The 22,533-nt window shown below is 36.5% G+C and overlaps 2 protein-coding genes across 10 annotated transcripts; both read left to right on the top strand.

Annotated features, from left to right (window-relative positions):
- Positions 1-81: 81 nt before the first annotated feature.
- LOC140792344 (DExH-box ATP-dependent RNA helicase DExH3-like) lies at positions 82-11,856 on the top strand. The gene is made up of 19 exons (XM_073143293.1): positions 82-731; positions 1,369-1,523; positions 1,616-1,703; positions 1,891-2,136; positions 3,285-3,380; positions 4,405-4,593; positions 4,750-4,909; positions 5,023-5,153; positions 6,097-6,264; positions 6,336-6,608; positions 7,761-7,955; positions 8,170-8,373; positions 8,470-8,539; positions 8,651-8,799; positions 9,258-9,566; positions 9,946-10,005; positions 10,136-10,288; positions 10,405-10,515; positions 11,041-11,856. The coding sequence occupies exons 1-19, from the start codon at positions 306-308 to the stop codon at positions 11,485-11,487; spliced, it is 3,630 nt and encodes a 1,209-aa protein (XP_072999394.1). The 5' UTR covers positions 82-305; the 3' UTR covers positions 11,488-11,856.
- A 3,467-nt stretch (positions 11,857-15,323) lies between these two features.
- LOC140793053 (CDP-diacylglycerol--serine O-phosphatidyltransferase 1) lies at positions 15,324-22,395 on the top strand. 9 transcript variants are annotated; one of them, XM_073144398.1, is made up of 13 exons: positions 15,324-15,466; positions 16,275-16,467; positions 17,200-17,265; positions 17,618-17,677; positions 18,152-18,242; positions 18,963-19,017; positions 19,108-19,187; positions 19,300-19,416; positions 19,512-19,596; positions 20,289-20,380; positions 21,336-21,589; positions 21,782-21,870; positions 21,990-22,395. In XM_073144398.1, the coding sequence occupies exons 2-13, from the start codon at positions 16,301-16,303 to the stop codon at positions 22,010-22,012; spliced, it is 1,179 nt and encodes a 392-aa protein (XP_073000499.1). In that variant the 5' UTR covers positions 15,324-15,466; positions 16,275-16,300; the 3' UTR covers positions 22,013-22,395. The 9 variants fall into 9 exon arrangements, with proteins under 9 accessions (XP_073000499.1, XP_073000496.1, XP_073000490.1 ...); XM_073144395.1 differs by having other exon boundaries at positions 21,977-22,395; XM_073144389.1 differs by having other exon boundaries at positions 21,752-21,870; positions 21,977-22,395.
- The last annotated feature ends 138 nt before the right edge of the window (positions 22,396-22,533 follow it).

The raw sequence follows: 22,533 nt of genomic DNA, 5'->3' as shown, positions 1-22,533 counted from the left end.
CCAATAGTCTCACACCACGTAGTCACTTCTCATCCCCCCACGTCTCCCTGTCGGGATGCCCCCACATCGTATTCTCAGTAACAACCGGAGCCGAAACAAAAACCCTAACCGCCATTTCCTCCGCCATCATCACTACCAATCCCCATCTCTCTCCACCGTCACCATAACCAGAAAAATATATGCTCTTCTATTTTGTCGTTTAACACCCGGTTATAATTTTTATTTATATTTTTACTTGATTTTTTTTTTTGTGGTCCGTGAGGGTATATAGAAGGGGAGGAGTACATGAGATGTGAGCAGCTATCATGCTCCTTGCCGCGGTGCTGCGGGGCCGCATCCATCCGCGCCCCTTCATGACCATGACTCTTGTCCCCTTCTCCTACCCCCTCCTCCGAAACCCTAGACCTAGAATCACCACCCTAAACCCTAGAACGACCGGGGGCAACCCTAGCTCCACCGCCGCTATGAAGGCCAGCTCCGCCGCAGGAGGCGTCTACGTGCCGCCTGTCCGCCGGCTACTCTCGATGATCGCTTCCGCCGACGGCACCCTTACCACGGCCCGATCTGTAGATTACGAGTGGCGCAACGGTGGTGGTAGTCTCACTGGGGGAGACGGCGACGGGTTCCGGTACTTCCGGCAGCAGAGCTCGGGGTACTCGCGGTATGCGTACGATGAGTGCTCGGATGACGAGTCTGATCGCGATATGGAGTCCTCATCGGCATCGAATAAGGTATGTAGTTATGTTCCTTGCTGTTCTTGATTTCAGCCTGATTTCTTGGAGGTGCTCGTGCAGAAATGGTGGTTTTCAAGTTGTCCCTTGCCTACTAACTGATAAAAACCTGTTTTTGATATGGTTTGTTAGATATATGCCATCTTTTTTTTGGGTACGGGAATTGCCTGATGAACAATACTGTAAATATGAGTACTTTGCCATATTGGTGAATTCCTTGGTTTTAGTATTTAGCTGGGACGCCCTAGATAGTTTTGGCTGTGAACAAAAATAATTACTCGCCAGAGGACCTTTATAGTTGGCTGTCCATATAGTCAACATTATACTTTTTATACTCCATGCATTGTTTTCGTAATTGATTTCATTTATGAGTGGTAATTTATAGGAGTTCTTTTCATCATATTAATTTTATGGAAGGATTTTGCACATTGATCAGCACATATCTTGGTGGTATCTTTCCAATGTGTATTTTGCCAATGAGTTGGTCCTTGTTATATTCCATTTATTTACGGTTTTTGCTAGTTTGTTTCTGTCCCGAGCGAATATGCAGAAGAAAGGTTTGCTATTGTAGAGTGCACAATTTTATTGCTTCTTTAGCATGGAGTTTTGATTTTTTAAATTAAATGAATCTGTTCAGGGTGCCTCCACCTTAGATAATGTTGATGAATGGAAGTGGAAACTAAGCACACTTCTCCGAAACAACAATGAGCAAGAGGTGGTAACAAGAGAGAAAAAGGACAGACGTGATTATGAACAACTTGCAGCATTGGCTGAGAGAATGGGCTTGTATAGGTATTCTTTTGGTTTCCCTTTCCTGTAGATATCAACCTCCTTGTCAATAATTTACTGTTGCCCATCTTTAACATTGTTAATGTTGTTCACAGTCGACAGTATGCAAAAGTGGTTGTTTTCAGTAAGGTACCACTGCCTAACTATAGATCTGATCTCGATGATAAAAGACCTCAAAGGGAGGTACTGTAAAACCACTCTTGACAAGTACTTTTTTCTGGTTCATTAGTAAACTACTTTAGTATTTACTTTTACTCGAAGTAATAAAAATATTTAGCATGGATGTTTGTATGATCTTTGCCAGTAGGATAGCACGGAACCTGTCCTTTCGTTTTTATGTACTTATTCGTATAGCATCTATACTTGATAGGTGTCTTTACCTGTTGGTTTGCAAAGAGAAGTGGATGCGTTACTTGGAGATTACCTTGCTCAAAAACGAATAAACAGAGGAAGCTTTTCTGGCGTTGCTTTTTCAAGATCAAGCAGCTCTGATAGTTTTGCAACTGATGAGGGCTTCTTTGAGCAGCAAGACCCTCAGACTTCAACTAGTACTGTGATGGAGAAAATTCTAAGAAGGAGAAGCTTGCAATTGCGTAATCGGCAACAGACTTGGCAGGTTTAAGTCAGCTAGATTTACATATCATTTTCTGCTGCTAGCTTGTTTAAACTAAATATCCTTCTATGCCACTTAATCTTGTTTTTTTGGTTTTGACAGTAGTTGCTATATGCTAATATCTATTCTAATGTGTTCAAAGTTAGGATGTACTTGGGTAATAAGTGTATAACTGCAATAATAATTGCATGTCTACACGACTACATTCACAACATTTTAATCATAAAACTTGGGAATTGGGATAAATGGATTTTTTTGCTATATCCACAGAAGCAAAATTTGAGGTTTCAGTAAAAAGCAATATACATCAGAAGGTGGGGTACTAATAAAGTAATGTGGTTAGCTATTTAATTAGTATTTTCTGGTGAAATATCTAAAGAAGATGATTTTATTTTGGGCAACAATATCAAATTCTTAGGACTCAACTAATTTGAGCTGGTTACTCCAGTTGTTTTTCTTCTTTTAGTGCTACCATTTGAAGTGCTTTTTGTCGACATTGAATGTCTCCCAGTGTGTTTACAGTTCTATAAGTTATATGTATTATATTTGTATCTCATAAGTAAATAGAGGTGTCCTAGCACGTAGTCTTTGTCTATCCGAGGTCTGAGAATCGAAAGATGTACGCAGCCCCTCGTTATGAGGGATGTAGTTTTCATGACTTGTGAACCTATGATCACTTTGATGCAAGTGGCGCGCCTTAATTTCATACCAAGTGCTGCCTTCATAATAGTTTAGGATACCTTATTAAATTGTAGCAAATTTCTAATCTAATAGGCGATTTGATTTTGTATGGACAACTTCTGTATCTCGACCAATTAAGTCGGTTAGCTCAATGACTAATTAAAAAGAAAGGGTTGTGCATTTCGTACATACCTTAGTCTTCATGCCACTGGCTAGTATTTATTATTTTACTTGTATTTTAGTCAATGTAGAATGCTACTAGTTGATTACTTGATTAATTGTTTTTCATAATATCTGCTACAATTTACCTACATTTTAGCCAATAATAGTGGAAAAAGATTTTATTTACTTGTTTAGATGTATACTTCGCTTTGCTTTATGTTTTCCCTACTTTTGTCAACTTTTATCCCTAATTGATTGGTTGATGTGGCTGAGTATTTTTTTTTAAAGTAAATTATGCTCTTTTATAGGAATCTCCGGAAGGTCGAAACATGCTAGAATTTCGCAGAAGTCTTCCTGCCTATAAAGAACGAGACGCATTATTAGCAGCCATATCTCAAAATCAGGTATCTTTTTATCCTTTTCTTGTTTGCTGTAAAGCACTGTATTTCTTAATAAGATGTATGGTTATTCTTCCTGAACTGTATGGAGATCTTAGAGCTCTCATTGTCTCACCTTTTTCTTTTCATGAAGTAGTCTAATGTGAAAATTGGTGGTGAAAATGGTCTGATGAAGTTATGGCAGTTAAAGACATGTTTGCTACCTGCTGAGAGTGTGTATATTTCTACTGTTTCGTTCAGGCTATAGATTAACAAACTTCTTTGGCTTCTTGGTTCAGTTCTGCAATATTTTCGTCTCCTGGTCAACACCCATCATTTGTTTTGAAGTCATAGAATAAAGTTCATGTCTTGTTACCTGTCTGGAGAGTGAGACAGCTGAATGAACATATATCCGTGGACTGAAATGAGATATATATGACTAATGCCAATTAAAAAAAATTAAAAGGTTTGCCAGTAGATAAATTATATGAATATTGAAGTTTGTGGTTTGTTTTAAACTTTCGATACTACATTCCTCTAATTATCTTTTAGTAGGACAGATCTTGGCCTCCACACTGAAACTATAAATTACTTCATGCTATGCGCCTATTACATGGTCCCTTGTACCCATAAAGTTGATCACTTACTATTGCCACTCAATCACTCATCCTCACAGTTCTGCTATTTTCATGGTAGATTGCCTCTTGTTGGTTAATTACTTGGAAAGTCTCTTTGAAATTGTCAAGTCTCACTCGTCAAGGCACATATTTAGTTAGTAGGCATGTTCTTGAAGGTTTTCCTTGATGTAAGATGAGCATTTTGCAGCACGCCTCCCTCCTTTGGCATAGAAATATGAATACTGTAAATAATTTATCCAATCTTTCACCTCTATATATTTAGAGATATATGTTTAACTAATTTAATCTCTAAATGTGAGCAAATTTTTGCATAAGTATGAGCAATTTAGCCTTTTTTTTCCCTTTCAGAATCCTTAGTTCTAGGAGCATTTTAAGACTGCTGGACATTAATTACTTACACATTGATTGAGCAGGTCATCGTCGTTTCAGGTGAAACAGGTTGTGGGAAGACAACTCAACTTCCTCAGTACATTTTGGAATCTGAAATAGATGCTGCGCATGGAGCTACCTGTAGTATTATTTGCACACAACCAAGACGAATATCTGCAATGTCTGTCTCTGAAAGAGTTGCAGCAGAAAGAGGGGAGACCTTGGGGGAATCAGTGAGTTCCTTATGTCCTTAAAGGCTTCAAAAAATTAGAGCAGTATTCTTTTGTAATCATGGTAGATTTACTTGTGTACATTGGAGACACCTTCTTTAAATTCACTTGTGTTTCTTAAAGCATCTGTAATCTTAATAACTGGAATTAGTTTTATAGGTTGGTTATAAAGTTCGACTGGAAGGCATGAAAGGGAGGGAGACTCGCCTATTATTCTGCACAACAGGAATCCTGTTAAGGAGATTGCTAGTGGACAGAAATTTGAAAGGTGTAACCCATGTTATTGTAGATGAAATCCATGAACGTGGCATGAATGAAGGTGTCCTTTTTCTTTTCCCAGTAGACAAATACTATTGCAAGGTAGATTTGCATATCTTGATCTTGCAGAAAAGTGTGATACTGACCATTTTCTTTTCTACTTCTGAATTATAGATTTCCTACTTATCGTCTTAAAAGATCTTCTTCCACGTCGGCCTGAACTTAGGCTGATATTAATGAGTGCAACTCTCAATGCTGAGCTGTTCTCTTCTTACTTTGGTGGGGCTCCAATGATACACATACCTGTAAGTTTGAGTAAAATTTAATTGTAATATTAGTCTCATTTTATATAATGGGGTGCTCTTACTCAGTTGAACAAGTTTTCATGGTCACCTTTTTTTAACTCTCTTTGAACTTTAGCTTGATTGCTCTAACCCAAGATTTTTTCCTTAAATTTATGCTTGTCTCTTTTGATATTGCATTCCTTTTGATCTAGCATACATTTATTCTGATTAAACATTCCAAGTTATCTAGACAATAGACATGCACAAAGCCACAAACTAACTTTTAACTTATCTGGATGCTTCTGTTCTACGAATTTCAATGGAGATGTATCTATCATTAAAGTAGCATAAATTTTGAACTGTGGATGCTCAGTTAACTTTAATATATGGTTTTATTTTATTTCTTTTTTTCTCCATCATTCATGACTTCATGTCATAGATGATGTAGGATATATTTATCTAGTATTTGGAAGTTTCGTTATTGATTTTGACTTGAGAGGATAGAAATCTTAAAGACTTAAACCACCCAATTGGATGGTAATTTCTCCTCTATTACTATCTTCTTGTAACTTTTTTGTTGGGTGGCTGTTTACTTTCTTTTCTTTCTTCTAATATCTCCTCCATACTCTTTCCTTCTATTCTCTTTTGAGCTGTGATGCAGAGATCTTTCTGTCTTGTCTGCTGTACCCCATGGTAGTGTTGCCTATTCATTTCTTTTCTCTCTTCTGGAATATAGCACCTTTTGAAGCTTTATTACTGCTTCAACTCTTGAGTCAAATCCAGTCTCTAAGGTAGGCTATTATAGGGTATTAAATGGATCTTTGGAATGGTCCTGTCATGTCAATTTGATAATCCAGCTATTCCACTCACGAGTTTAACTGCATTCCATGTTGGAAGGAAAAGTTCATGAAATATTGAACTAAGACATGATCCTTTATTTGTTGCTTTTCTTACTTTAATGCAGGGCTTCACTTATCCTGTCCGAAATCATTTTTTGGAGGATATCCTGGAAATTACTGGACATAGATTGACTTCATATAATCAAATTGATGACTATGGACAAGAAAAAGCATGGAAAATGCAAAAGCAAGCCCTAAGAAAGAGGAAGAGCCAGATTGCTTCTGCTGTTGAGGTATGCCAACTTTTCTCCCAGTAGTAAGCTTTTGTGGGAGATTTAATTTCTCAATAATTTCTTCGATGCAGGATGCACTAGAAGCTGCTGATTTTAGGAACTATAGTTTGAGAACTCGCGAGTCGCTATCATGTTGGAATCCTGACTCAATTGGCTTTAATTTGATAGAGAATGTTTTGTGTCATATTTGTCGAAAAGAAAGACCTGGTGCAGTTTTAGTGTTCATGACTGGGTGGGATGATATCAATTCTCTGAAAGAGCAGTTGCAAGCAAATCCCCTTCTTGGGGATCCTAACAAAGTTTTGTTACTTGCATGTCACGGTTCAATGGCAAGTGCAGAGCAGGTTTGTCACTTGTAATGCATTTTACAAATAAGGTCTATGATTTTTAATACATCTGCTCTTATATTTACTCTTGAATATATTAATTGTGGCTTTGAATGTATGTATTGCAACTGACTCACTTTCCTTTAATTAGTAGACTCAGACTCCAACTTGTGACAACCAGCAAATAGAAAATTCTCTTTTCCTGCTGAGATATGCTCACATCATAATAGCTATAAAAATGAGAATGACAATATGTAGAAAAATAGCAAAAATAAGTATTTGAACAGTATTATGTCTAAACTTTTAAGCATAGGGTGTTAAACTTCCATTTCAACTTTGTTTTAATCCATAAGCTGGTAAGTTGATTAGTTTGAATTGGTATAATGTGTATTGCAATCTTGACTGGTAATTTACAGAATATAGTGGAAATATAAAATTTATCCTAATGAGACATTCGGTGAATTTTCATCCTCAACTAACATCAGAGTCTAAACTTTTGAACTTGCATTTATATATTTGTTTCAAATTGTCTTTATTAGGATCGACTTTTACTTTTGAATTTTGGATGGATCAAGAATTGCTAATAGGTTGCATTGTTCTGAAAGAAGACATGCACACCATTTGGTTTTCCATTGATTGATTTGCCATGGCATTATGTTGTGGTGCATGGCTACTACATGAAAAGCATGTCACCCCCTGTCCTGTCATGATAGAACAATCCTTGCCGGGAGTTGATGTGAGTCGCAAATTATGTTTTTCTAATTCATTTAAATTACTTAATCTACCTGGAGAAAACTAGCTGACCTTTCTTTTGAGATACATATTGTGGATTAATTGACAGGTACTGGTGTTTAACAAAGTCTTTGGGTGAAAGTTGATATAGCTTATATCTGATAACTCTATGGGGATTGGCTAGAATGTTTTAGTAAAAACTTGGCTAAAGAAGTTTGTAAGTTGTAACTGCTTTGTAATATTGTGTGGACATTCAAATTTCATATTGATCAATTTCTCTTTTGCCTATTTTATGATTGCCTAATTTTCTAAATTTTCTCAGTTTATGTCCAAGCCATCACATAATTTGTATATTTTTACCTTTCCTTTTTCTTTTTGTCAATGTGTGTTGCTTGTTATGCACGCTTCTGACGGTCTTTTCCTTTTCTTTAATTTCAGAAATTAATCTTCGAGAAGCCTGAAAATGGTGTGAGGAAGATTGTTCTTGCTACTAATTTGGCTGAGACTAGTATTACAATAAATGATGTGGTTTTTGTTGTTGATTGTGGAAAAGCAAAAGAGACGTCTTATGATGCACTTAATAATACCCCTTGTTTGCTTCCAACATGGATCTCAAAGGCTTCTGCACGACAAGTAAGAAATTGATTTCTGCTTGATTCATCTGTTTCATTTGAGATTTGATTTTTACTGATCGTACTAACAACAGTAATTAAATCACTGAAAATAATTGGCAAGCTGATTCGTCTTGCATCTATGATTTTATATGTCTATAGTTTGTTTTCCAAACATATATTTATTATTCTTGCATTTGAGACGTTTATTTATCTGTTTCTGATTAATATCGCAGAGAAGAGGAAGAGCTGGTCGTGTCCAGCCTGGGGAGTGTTACCATCTTTATCCACGTTGTGTCTATGAGGCGTTGTCTGACTATCAGTTACCGGAACTTCTAAGGACTCCTTTACAATCTCTCTGTTTGCAAATAAAAAGTTTACGTCTTGGAAGCATCTCCGAGTTTTTATCCAGAGCTTTACAGTCCCCAGAATATTTATCGGTATCTTTAGCTCTTCTTTTACTGATAGATAGATCATAGATCAAAAGACGTGCTGGAGAGTCTATCATATAGTTACTAGAAAGATTTATATTGCAGGTACAAAATGCCATTGAATATCTAAAAGTAATTGGAGCTCTGGATGAGAAGGAAGAGTTGACCTTGCTAGGTACAGATTTTTTTCCAGTGTTTTTACATGACATGTTTTTAAGTTTTAACTGATTGATTAACTTCAAAACCTGGTGGCTCATCTGCAATTTCATGTATTCACTATCTTCAGGGCGACATTTGTCAATGCTTCCTGTGGAGCCAAAATTAGGAAAGATGCTCATCTTGGGGGCTATCTTTAACTGTCTTAATCCTATACTGACTATTGTTGCTGGTCTAAGTGTCAGGGATCCATTTCTGACTCCATTTGACAAGAAGGATGTAAGTATATCCCTTAAGTGTTTTTAAGCTGAATTGGTTTAACTTCTCTGGTTTTCCTATTTTCTGTAACATTGTATCTCCTTTCTATATTTTGAAGTGTTTATCTACTTCTTCCTGTTCATTTCATTCTTCCTCGACTTGGGTCTATGACTTATGACATTATCCTGTATTTGTTTGTGTAATCATGAGGGACTATTGATTCTCAATTTCTTCGTGGATGTTATCTACATCCCTATATGGATTCACTGGTAATGATATAGTTTGTATGCTGATATGCGGGGTACATCTTACTTTTCTGATGAATCGATATTTAGGTTCTTGACTTTTTATTAATGTCCCTCTCTCAAATTACAGTTCTACTTGAGTCTATCTTCCTTCATTTAGGCCTTTACTTTATTACAGCAAAAAATTCTTTCTTCAGCATTAGTTATACAAATAATTTCACTTTCTTCATGAAGCTTGCAGAATCTGCAAAATCACAATTTTCATGTCGAGACTACAGTGACCATCTTGCCTTGGTTCGAGCATATGAGGGATGGAAGGATGCTGAAATGGAGCATGCTGGATATGACTACTGCTGGAAGAATTTTCTTTCTGTGCAAACCTTAAAGGCAATTGATTCAGTTCGAAAGCAATTCTTATTTCTTCTGAAGGATACTGGTTTGATTGATGAGAATCTCATCACGTGCAATAAGTGGAGTCGTGATGAGAATCTTCTCCGGGCTGTAATATGTGCAGGCTTATATCCTGGTGTTTGCTCTGTTGTGGTGAGTTCTCACTTACCTTTTATTATATCACCTTATCTGCCAATTAAAATGCTTGAACTCATTGTGCAGTTGCTTGATTAAGTTGTTCAATCACAGTGAATTGTGTGTGCACTCTGGGGACTTTCCCAACATTTTCTGCCTTTTATACCACAATTTATTGTATGAGCAACTTTTAGAAATTCTTAACTATTGGAATAGTTTCAGTTTTGAGCAATATTGCCTTTTATTGTATAGGCAATATTGCTCATACAATAAATTGGCGTGATAGGGAAAATTTGTTGCTTGCTAGTTAACCAAATGCTTGAGCAACGTATGATCCTAACTGAAACTGACTTTCTCATCCATCAAGACAATGATAGGCTTATTTACCACCTTGCAGAATAAGGAGAAATCAATATCTTTGAAGACTATGGAGGATGGCAATGTCATGCTTTATTTGGTAAGTTCTTCTGCTTCATCTTGGCCTACTTATGCAACCATCTGTACTAAAATGTTATCCATCATTCTCATTAAGGAAGTGTACTTCTGTTTTATCTAATTCTTTTGACATCTCTTTCTGTTGCTCCCAGAATTCAGTCAATGGTCGGGAGGCTAAGATTCCATACCCCTGGTTGGTATTTAATGAAAAGGTGAAGGTGAATTCAGTATTCCTTCGCGACTCGACTGCGCTCTCTGATTCAGTATTGCTTCTCTTTGGTGGTAGCATCTCACGAGGCGGAGTGGTAAGTTTATCTCCATCTGCCATTAATCTCTTTAAGATAGATTTAATTGTTCAAGCATTTATTATTTATTTATTTTTTCATTATTATATTGATTCTGTCATCTCCAAATTCCACAGGATGGGCACTTAAAAATGTTGGGAGGTTACCTGGATTTCTTTATGAAACCGGATCTGGCCTCAACTTATCTGAACCTTAAAAGTGAGCTTGAGGACCTCATCCATAGCAAAGTGAGTTCTTTATATTCTGGCCTATCGTTAAGAACTTCTTTTGCGGTGCAATCTGAAGAAATCACATGAAGAGTAAATGAAGAAAATAAAATGTTATCAGTGTGCCCTTCTAATACAAACTGCTTGTTAATTTTGTGACATCTAGGGTGATTGTTGTAGGATATTCCTTTTAGGTGTCATAAATTTGTGTAACATCTGAATAGATGCAACGGTATAATCACCTTCGGTTGCTTTAGGACATTGGTCAGATGTATGTATCCATGCACTTAGATTACAATCCCATATAGATCATGACATTTTTTAATGCTTTGAATTCATACCTGCACTTAAGATTCATGCAATTGTGAGCTTGCAATGTTTAGTTTTAATTCTCCATAAATTGTAGTTTGCTTCCTTTTTTTTACGTCTAGAACTACTAAATACTTTTTCCTTTGCTGGTGCTATTGTAGGCCAAGAAAATTTTAAATGCCGACTTGTATATGTGCACTTCATCACTTTTATTGATGATTATTCTCTTGTTGATAGCTTCTAAATCCCAGAATGGACATCCAAACCAGCGAAAAACTCCTATCAGCCATTCGTCTGCTGTTGACAGAGGATCCATGCAGTGGTCGGTTTGTCTTCGGCCGTCAGGAGCCAAAGCCTAAGAAACCAAAGTCACTACTTCCTGCAACCTCTAGCGGAGGAGGTGATAACTCCAAGAGCCAGCTCCAGACTCTGCTAACTAGAGCCGGGCATGACAACCCTTCCTATAAGATGAAGCAGCTCAAGAACAACCAGTTCAGAGCAATGGTAGAGTTTAACGGCATGCAGTTTGTTGGGAAGCCGTGTAACAACAAGAAGCTTGCAGAGAAGGATGCTGCGGCTGAGGCTCTGAAGTGGCTTATGGAAGGGGCCTCCTCAGGATCCCGTGCCGTTGACCACATGTCAATGCTGCTCAAGTCACGCAAGAAGAAGCATCATAGAACTTGATTTGCTCAGTATCCAACCAGAGGCCTTTATCTTTTTGTTTACATTGAAACCGCAGATATCTGATTAAATAGCCTATAGATATGCCATTTTTGTCTGTGCCCGTAATTTTACAGGGCATCAAAGTGAGGGGGTGGTGTTGTAGTCAGGATCAACAAAGATAGAGTAAGCAGAGGTGCACTATAAAATAGTGGCTGTCTTAGAGCAGGAAGACCACAAAAGCATCATACGTTTGTATGTGGACCAGGTGACATAATCCCTTGTATATTGATTTCCCCACTCCTCTACATGTGCTTCTATTCATGTGGGACTATCTTATGTTTAATTACTTGGAGGTACGTATGAATCATGTCAGAGCTCATCTCCTTATCATGTGACTCTTTGTTCATCTGTGATTATCATAATTTCTCATTCTATTTTTTAAATGTAGTTACACAAGCATTTTATGTGACGATATCATTTCTTTTTAAGGGTGAGCAAATCGATGGTGTATCGTAGTTGTCCATTAGTTTTCCTCTTGTTCAGTCAAACGTCATGCAACTGGATAAAATTTTAAGCTATAGCAAAGTCATGGCAATCTGGGACAGCCTTCGTGTGGACACTTCCAATAGATTAGACTTCAAACTTTTTTGTTTGTTTGTGCATTTTGTGCATGACACCACCTACAGTTTTGTATTATTTTGTTTTAACTTCCTCTTCCACAGGTCATTCTAAATTGACAAACTTTTTTCCAGGTATTTTCATGATAGACTCCTTCACAAGGAATATTTTCAGTGATTGGTATACTCCTTTTTTTCATTTTTGCTAGGTAGGATTAGCTGAAATCTAGAATAGTCATATGCCAAGAACATTTTTCATGATATTACCTGAGAAAATGTCGATTTGGACATTGGCACGAGACACAGAAAAATCCTTATATTTATGAAAGCGGAGAGTTCTCACTCAGAATCTCACTGGGGAGCTGGCAGACTTCCTTTCTGCACCAATGTGGTCCACTAATGGAGTAATTATGCTTCCACTGGTAACACATTTCAAGGAATAAATGCTCATCAGACTCATCCTGATCAGCAAGGGCAGGGCACACAGTGTGATCCTTTCTTTATATGTAGGTTCATCTCTGGTCAGCTGGTCGGCTACACATAGATCGGACTGCGGTCCCGATCAGATGTACACCGCATTGGCAGTCCGTGTGCCGTCCGATCGAATCACAATTCACACACACACCCCTCTGAGCTGAATTAGGTCAGATGAGCCAGAACAACTATGCGACAGGGGCACGAGGCTGCCCTAGTCTTTAGATCATTGAGATTTGACCGGTCAATAATTCTGTGGAGGTCCAGACCAAAGCTACCACCATCCTCCTCCCCCCTCACTCCTGGTTTATGGGATTGTAGCTCTTTGGTCCCCCATGTGTTTTTCCAGCCTGGTGCTTGTCTCATTGTTATGTTCCTGCTCCTGGAATCCCCCTCTCCCCCCTCTCTCTTTGCTTGTACTACAAATAATTCAATCACATTCTTCTTTTTGTAAAGCAAATGCTTATGTGATGCCTAAATCTAAGCTGGCATCTGGTCCCAATCATTTGATTCTAATCCTGTGGTTTATTTCTTTGACCCACACCCTGCCCCATCTAGTCAACCAGATTGTTGTTGTATACTCTCTCCTCTCTATTTCCTTTTGAAAGTGGTACTCCTGTCATAGCTGGTGGTGTTACAATTAAATCTATGTGTCGCTATTTTAACCATCCCAGCATTATCCATGACGTAATATATAAATATTTTTTTTTCTTAATTGTGTTACAATTATATCTTTATTTATCTTTTTAATATATTTTTCTCTTAATTTTTGTCGTGGAGCTGGGGAGGGGGGTGGTTTGTCTTGTAGTGGTGGGTTTGGGCTGGCAACCACATGATTCAACTTTTAGGCCCTGCGGCATTCTTTTGTCGTCTTGTGTCTTCTCCTCTGACCAATTTTTAATACATCAAATTTAATGAACCTAATAATGCCTTTATTTTTTTATTCTCTATTTGCCTTTCTCTTGATAGTATATATCTATATATATAAAAAGGGTTCGTGGTAATTTTTTAGAGGGCAGCGAAGCGAAGCGGTGCTTCGTATGTGTAGGAGAAGATTGCTGCTAATCTCATTTATCTTAAGTATGATTAGCTTCCGGCTTTGTTAGATTACTGCATGTTGGTTTATATTCCTCACGAGCCCATAATAGTTTTTTTTTCTTCTTACCATTTCCATTTATAGAAGTTTACGGCTGCCACCATTCCGTGTAACCTTTTGCTCGGCATTGGCAATTTGGCATTGCTGAGAGTCTACAGTGGCCGCTGCGGTGCTCATTGCACTGCCACGTATACGCCCTCCCCTGTTTTTAGCGTAGAGCTTGGGAAACGCCCTTTTAGGCCTGGGGAAACCGCTACGAGGTAGCGGTTAAGGCACGTTTGGGGAAACGGGCGAGTAGAGCGGGAAACACCAAGTTGATATTTTTTCTGCTTTGAAACTCGTGCGTTCTTTTTTATTATATATATATATATATATATATATTTCTTACATTTTTCTTTTCTCGTGGAGCATTTCCGATGTGGCTGTACGTCCTTCCGAGTTTGGCGACTCTGCACGTGAGTCCACATCTCGTAAAAGTACGTAAATACCCTCTTGTGATAGCATTTGCTCATAAATTTTCCTTTTATATTTTTATTTTTTTTCTATTGCAATTTTATCTTCAATAGTGGTAAATAGTGAACAAAAATTTGCACATTCTTTATCATAGTAATAGAATAACACAATAACACATTGCTAGATTACAAAGCTCTTATATTTTTAGAGGAGATGAGAACTCTAGGATTGCTTAAAAATTAGATCTCTTTTGATGATCTTTTATTTATTTATTAATTATAAGTCTACTGTAATCCTTCCTTATATATTCAACCCACTATTTAAAAAAAAATGTTTTATTACACAAATTACACAAAAAATATTTTTTTTAATAAATAAAATTAGATAAACTGAGAAGTACATAGTAAACCATGAGAACATTCTTTGACAAACAAAAAGAAAAAAAAGAAAAAAGAAAAAAAAAATCAATCTTTGAATTAGAAAAAGACCATGGCTTGGCTAGTAGAGTATTATAGTACCACCTCCATTTTGAGAGTGTACTTATTAAATCACTAGATTTTGTAGGTATAAAAATTGTACCTTTTGCATCAGAGCATCAAATTTTATCTCCCCCACATGAGGATCTTTTCCTTGTACATGCAGGGGTATTTTGGGGAAAGTGAGGGGTATTCATTTGTAATTGAAACAGTACTTTATAGATTGTGACTGCTGTGACCGTAGAAACTCTCAGAGCATACACTATTTGGTGTCAGCAGCGTGGAAAGATAGGACAACTTCATGCCTATCATTTTCTCTCTTTTTTCTTTTTTTTTTCTCATTAAAATATTAATTTACTCATTTTTTTTAATATACTTAATTTTAACGTTTTGGAGGTAGGACTAATAGTTCTTTTTAATTAAAATAAAATATGAGGGTATTTTGATAAATAGGTTTGTTATAATATTTTTTAACCGGCGTATATTAATTATTTATTGATTGTACCCAGAGGGAAAATAACGACAAATAAAAGAGAGAAAGGTAATAATATTTCGGGGGAAAAAGGAGAGGAGTGGTCTGTCATGTAAATAATTGCCTTCTTAGGGGGCAAAAAATTATTCTCGTCTTCCCAAATCTTGCAGCGCGCTTTGACCATCTCTCTCTCTCTCTCTCTCTCTCTCTCTGTGGTCTTTATAAAGATTTTCTGTTCCTCTGTCTCTCTCTTCCTCATCGCAATCAATTAGAAGAAAAGAAAAGGAAAAAAGAAAATTAGATTAGATTAGGGAGAGAAGAAAAAGGCGTCACCTTTGATCCCTTTCGTCGGCCAGGATCTCCTCGTCTCTCGATCGTACGGCCGGGGACGGCCTTGTCGGCTGCCTTCTACGTGAGTAATCATTCTGAGGAGGAAACGGGAGTAAAAAAGGAGCCACCTTTGCTCTCCTTTCTCTCGTTCAATTCCCCGCATCAATTTTTTCTATCTTTTTTTTTTTCTCTACCCATTTATTTACATATGTACATATACATACGTACGTACGTACGTACATGCATATATGTGGACAAATTTGGTTTTTCTTACCCAGAAATTTTTTTCGACGGAGTTCGTTCCTGATCACAAGGTTGCTAAAAAAAAAGACCACCTTTTTGATGTTTGCATTCTGATCCTCCCTAAAAGAGCCATCCTTCATTTTATTTTTGGGTATTTTTTGATAGCCAATGCGTTGTTAGATTTATGTTTTACTTTTTGGTGGTCTCTTTTGATTCTTCAAAGTACACTTGATTTCCGTTACCTTTTTCCCTTTTCCGTATGGTGATGTGGGTTGTTTTGCACGTAGGAGGGCTTTAACTTTTTGTCATGAGCATTTATAATTATTTTGATTTTAAATCCTAGTGGTGATTTCTCTTGGAAAAGTATGATTTTGTGATCATTTATTTTGATTTGGTGCTGTTTGTTTCTGAAGTTTACTCTCGTTAGGTCAATATCAATTAATTTGGAGAGGCTTAGAATTCTTCTGGTTTAGGGTACTCTTGGTCTTCTCTTTGGTAGTTTCTTTCTTTCATCACTTTACAGGCAAAGACTTGCTCTCTTTTTGTTTGTTAATTTTCTTCTGAGAACTTTAGTGTTCTGGGTTTGTTTCCTACGATTGCTCTAGTGTGCTTGCGTTTTCTGTTTTGATTCTTAATTTCTTCTTCAGATAAGCGGCAATAAAGCAACTGTCTCATGGAGGTCAATGGCCAGAGGAAAGCAAGAAAAAGGGAGTGCATGTCTCAAGAGGATAATGACTCAAGATCACTACTGAGTAGTTTTGGTGAAGTTGATCCATGGACAGCGTGGGCATACAAACCTCGCACTATTTCCTTGCTATTAATTGGCACCTGCCTTTTGATGTGAGTTCAATTCTTCTATATTCGTCAAGTTTTTATAGATTTCTAAGAAGAAACTTGTCATATAAGTATCTCTTATAGGATCTTCTTCTGTTCTCAATTGAAGTGTTACGTCATTTGAAGGATATTTAAGATTACTATAAAGTGCAGATAGTAGTTGATTGATGGAGAAGAAATTTAATCTGTTAATCTGTATCGAGCAAGCTGAAGATAAAGCTTCTGTATAATTAGATTCGGTATCATTAGTAGATCGCTGGTTAGATTTTATGGAACTGGGATTGAAATTTTAACGATTTCTTCTGATAAACTAGAGGAAAATAGCCTTCAGGAGGCAACATAAGTAAAAGTAAGAACATTTTCTTGGATTCATCATTGAGAAGCACTATTCTTGTTTGTGATGATTCTGTCTTAGTCCTGGAACTCTAGTGGAATGGCATCTACTTTCTTTTCTAATGTACTGGCTGTGTAAGTTGCTTACAAAAAGGGAGACGGTAAAACAAATCCCATGTCTTTTTATATAATCCCATCTGGTTTATGTCAACTTATTAACTCCTTACAGATATACCCAAAAATTTTCTAGTCAAACAATCTTCTTTTTGGTATCATGATTTGCATCTTTCTCCTCTAATAAATTTTACGATGACTTACTTGAAATTGGAGATAGTTTTCATTGTAACTGTTAATTAGAGAATCTTCTGCATACTTGGATACTAAACTGATTATGTCTTCTGTCAGTTGGGCGAGTGGTGCTCTTGATCCAGAAAGCACCGCTTCCAGTGATCCTGTTTCATCTGTGAAGAGGTATGCTATTACATGGTGCTAGGAGTTATATATATATATATATATATATATATATATATATTAGTGTAGTTCTCACTTTATCTGCACTCCATTATTAACTGGACCTCCATATTATAAAGCAGACACCAACTATATTTTTTCCTTCTTTTCCTTGTTTCTCTAGTTTGGAGATGACATAATCACTCCAGTGGTTTCATTGTTTCCTATGATTGATTGCTAGCCTTAAAATTTATTACCTTATTTGATAACCTCTTCATATATCTCCTTGTAATTTTCATTTCTTCCTAAGAACATCTCGATCTGCTCTTTAAAGGATATATATATGCTGACCCCATCTTTTTTTTAATTGTAGGGGTGTCTGGGCTATGATTGCAGTGTTTCTAGCTTATTCATTGCTTCAAGCGCCTTCCACGTAAGTTGCAACTACAGAAATTCTTGTTCAAATAAATCAATATTATTTCATATGCCATTACAGAAGTTTCTATGCAGTTTGGTGCTCTGGAATAGATTTAGTTGCAAGTGCAGTAGGTTAATGTTTGTCTTCTTTTCTAATGATCATTTGTCGCTATTTGATGCATAGCTTTGAGCATTTGGAAAGTCATATCTAGAGCAACCATAGAAAATCTGAGTAACTTATAGCTCAGATTTTTATATGGTTTTTTGAGTTAGTTTGCTTCCTTCTCAGTGAAGGAAGCTGCACATGATGCCATGTGATTGCCTAAGCAGAGAGATGCAACTTTGGATTGGAATCTAACAAGAAACTACCATAAGATTGCAAATCTTAACATTGCTAATCCCTAGTACTAAAATTTTGTATTTTACTGCAATGTTGGGCATATAACTTCACATATACTGAACTGATGGTGTTGTACTTTATATGTTTCAGGGTACTTATTAGGCCACATCCTGCCATTTGGCGGTTGGTTCATGGGATGGCTGTTGTTTACCTTGTTGCCCTTACTTTTTTGCTTTTTCAGGTTCTTTCAAATCCTTTCTCCCCTGATTAGCATGTGGTTCAGGTTTATTTCTCTTTTTTTTTTGGGGTGTGTTTTGTGTCACATGCCTTGCACTTTTTAGTTTCTATAATAATAAGAAAGCCTTTTCCTAAACTAGTTGTTGGCTACATTTGTCCATCTTCTTACCTGATTGTTGGTGCTTCATAGTTCATACAGTATGTCATGTAATATGTTTCAATCCTTCTTATCTGAGCAAGAAACTCGTTTTGAGGGGAATATCACTTAGAATGCTGAGTAGAGTCAATGACTTTGTTCTAGTTCTATTCTGTGATTTCATAAAATTGAGGACTTTAGAATGTAAAATTATATCTTGCAAGCTTTTCTAATTTTTTTCAAGTATGGAACAACTTGTATTTGGGCTAGATATTGCTTATGTTAGGTCACATGTGATGTGCATATTTTCATCAATGGTTTGGAAAATTTCTTGGTATCTTTGGAACTGAAAGCCCAATTGCCAAAAGTTGTTATTCTATAAGATTCTGATTTTAAGACACCTCTGAGTCTATGACAATTAGAGTGTTCTCACTCTTGAATGAACATCTGTTCTACTTCTCAATATTTTGTCTTGATCAGAGTTTTCTATTGTAGACCGACTTGAAAATTTATTATGGAAGTAAATTTTTTTGTTTACCTTACCAATGGTCAATAATGATCTAAATTTCACTATCTTTTTCTTTCCAGAACCGTGATGATGCTCGACAATTCATGAGATATCTTCACCCTGATCTTGGTGTTGGTAATGTGCTTGGTGTTCACAACTTTTCTTCTTGTAAAGCTATAGTAGCTCATTTGAGGAAATTTAACATCTTTGTTCACTTTTGAGCAGAACTACCTGAAAGATCTTATGGGGCTGATTGCCGTATTTATGTACCTGAGAATCCAAAAAACAAGTTTAACAATGTTTATGTATGGTATCTTCATTGACCAAACTATTATCTTTTTCCAACTATTTGTTAGTCATAAACTACAAATTTTGAGATTTGTCAAGTTATTAATTTTGTCCATTAGGTTTTTCTAGGAGACTCTATTTGATGAGTTTGTTCTTGCTCATATTTTTGGATGGTGGGGTAAAGCTATAATGATTCGAAATCAACCCCTTCTATGGATATTGTCAATTGGGTTCGAACTAATGGAGGCAAGTCCTTACTTTATCTGCAGCAACTAATTCAGAAGGCACTGTTTTCCAACTCTGTTGTTTTAAAATGGAACCCCATATTTGAACTTTTGCAGCTTACTTTTCGTCATATGTTGCCAAACTTCAATGAGTGTTGGTGGGACAGTATAGTTCTCGATATTCTGATCTGCAATTGGTTTGGTGAGGTTCTGACTTTGCTTCGTCAACTTTCTGGTGGAAAGAAATATCTGTCTTTATCTTATTTTTCTGGAGTTCTAGGCTTCTAGCTTGATATTTAAGAAAAGAAGAGTTAGAATGAAGACTATTAAGATTGAAGTATAGCTGATGATACAAATGTCTCAGTGGTATAGAAGAGTCATCACATTATTTTATTTTGTTGGCATGGTGCCTTGTTGACGTGAATCAATTTGGCACAATTTATTGTCTTCTCTTCATCTGCCTTCTTTTCCTCTATGCCTACCAAAAAGGTTCTTTGCTGATTGATGGCTCAAATTGTGCAACAAAGTGGATAGTCCTTCTGTTTGTTGTTTGGAGCGTATGGTGCTCCAGACAGCAAGCTAAATGGGGTTAGATTCTGGATAGAGTCATGTATAATGGAATTCTTTTAGGTAAATTTTGAACGATGAGAACATATGTACAAGCAAAAGACAAAAGTTGATTTAATTTGGACGAAGAGTCAAAATGAGATTCTAAAGTAAAAGTAAATCATGTAAGAGTCCACCTCCCAGTGTTATGATTTAACCTATACAAATCTGATGAAGTCACTCATACACAAGATACTTGGATGTACTCATTTTATGAGTGCTGAGGTGCAGATGTTTTGAGGGGATCTTCTATGACAATAATTTACAATTATCTGTTCTATTTTTCAGGTATCTGGGCAGGAATGCGTACTGTCAGATACTTTGATGGGAAGACATATGAATGGGTTGGTATAAGCCGCCAACCAAATATTATTGGTAAGGTATGTCTTGTTCCTACTTTTCACTCCATGGGAACACCTTTTATTTGAGATTTATATACATTGGGACTTAAATTATTTTGATCTCAACTCTACTTTCTCTTATCGGTAGGCTGGTAGCTTTATTGTGTTATAATATGGACTGTATTTTATATATTTTCTGTTAAATGGGCAGGTTATGAAATGATTTAATTTATTCTCTTCATCTCTTATGAACATCTTAAATGTTGCATTGGCAGTTTTAAAATTTTGGTCATAAATAAGAAATATTTGGAGCTTCCCTTTATAAATTACTAGTGGCTCAGGAAACAAAGAAATGTATACGACAAGAATCAACAAAGACCTCTTTCCATGGTGACTCCTAGGTCAGGAATCTTTGACCAATATTTAGATGTCTACCAACAACTGCATCATAAAAGTCAATCAGATTTTCCAATTTCCACAGAAGCTTTTCAGCTTCCAGTTCTTTATAGCCAACCCCCATTTAATAGATGTGAAAAGGCTTGGGTGTTATTATGATGCAGCATTAACCTTGTCTCTAGGTCCAACCAGATACTAAGGATCACAAATATTTGTACAAGTTTTCTGCTACTTTCATAATACTTATTTCAGTCCTGAATCCCATAATATTCAGCCATAGCTACTAGTTTTCAGACGACAGAAACAAATCAACAAGTCTGAACATGGGTGAGATTTATGAAAAATTAAGGCTGGTGGTATACTTGTTTCATCGATGCGCACTATCATGGTGTGTCATCTTTTGAAGCTGAAGAAGAGTCTATAAGTTGTTTCCCTTTCTTTAAAGTATCCATCTGAATCTCATGGTATCAATTTGCAAAGTGTTAGGACCTTTGCTATTCCATATATGATTAATCTCCATTAGAAATTTTTATAGTTTAAACACTCCATTAAGTTCATATTTTATCCATAATGTTCTTGTTTCTTTTTTGTATTTTAGGTGAAAAGAACATTGGGTCAGTTCACTCCCGCACGGTGGGACAAAGATGAATGGCATCCCCTACTTGGTCCTTGGAGATTCATCCAAGTGCTGGTCCTTTGTGTCATCTTTATGACAGTAGAGCTTAACACATTCTTTCTCAAGTTTTGTCTTTGGATTCCTCCTCGAAACCCCTTGGTTGTCTATAGATTGGTTCTCTGGTGGCTAATTGCAATACCAACCATTCGCGAGTATAATACCTACTTGCAGGACAGGTAAAAAAACCTTTAAGATATTTTCGTACTACTTGCACCTATCTAGCAGGAAATAAATTTCACTCTGTGATTGTGTTTTACTATTATCATTTATGTCAAGTTCTTAGTGAAGATGTTTTGCAACTAATATAACTTCTCTGGCATTCAATTTGGATTGGCTAGAAATATCTTTTACATATTGAATGATTGCAGGAAACCTGTGAAGAAGGTGGGATCCTTCTGCTGGCTCTCCCTGGCAATATGCATAGTAGAGCTTCTAATTTGTATTAAATTTGGCCATGGTGAGCACTGTTCTCCGCTTCTATTATATCTCTCATATCATCTATCTTTTCAAATAGCAATATCTAGTAAAGTGTTTGTGATATGAGAGTAACTTTCCTCTAATAGGTCTTTTTCCCAGTCCAATGCCTTCATGGCTGGTAATATTCTGGACGTCCGTCAGCTTACTCCTCGTAATTTTCCTGCTCGGTTGGTCGTGGCATATTCATCGATCAATGATGAGAAAGAGGTTATGATAAACAATTGCGGCGTTCTCCTTTACTGAGTCTTTTGTTTCCTTCTTCAATATAAATCATGTAAATATCCATTGTCTTCAAATTGTATACATGTCATTGTTTTTAGACTGGAGAATAGTCTGGCTTGTGGAGGATATTAATTCAATTTCTCCTTCTGTTCTCGCGGCAAAATATCATTGTAATGCCGAATTTTTTCTTTTCTGCTTTCATTGCTTCCAGAGCCAGAGGATTCATTTGATGCTTATTTATTTAGTGAAACAATGAGAAGAAATATCATTTTACTTTGTGTGATTTGATCTAATTTCCTTGAAGGATATTTTGTTAGATGACTTTATCAGTTGTCTTTAGGCATGTTACATTTTGTTCTGTGAGGAGGAAGTAAATCTGTTAAATTTCCAGAGTTATTCAACCAAGTGCATGATCAATATA

This window comes from Typha latifolia, chromosome 7, assembly GCF_019914945.1.
Source record: "Typha latifolia isolate L0001 chromosome 7, TyphaL0001v2, whole genome shotgun sequence".
Taxonomy (NCBI): Eukaryota; Viridiplantae; Streptophyta; class Magnoliopsida; order Poales; family Typhaceae; genus Typha; species Typha latifolia.
This window is presented reverse-complemented; position numbering and strand designations above follow the sequence as displayed.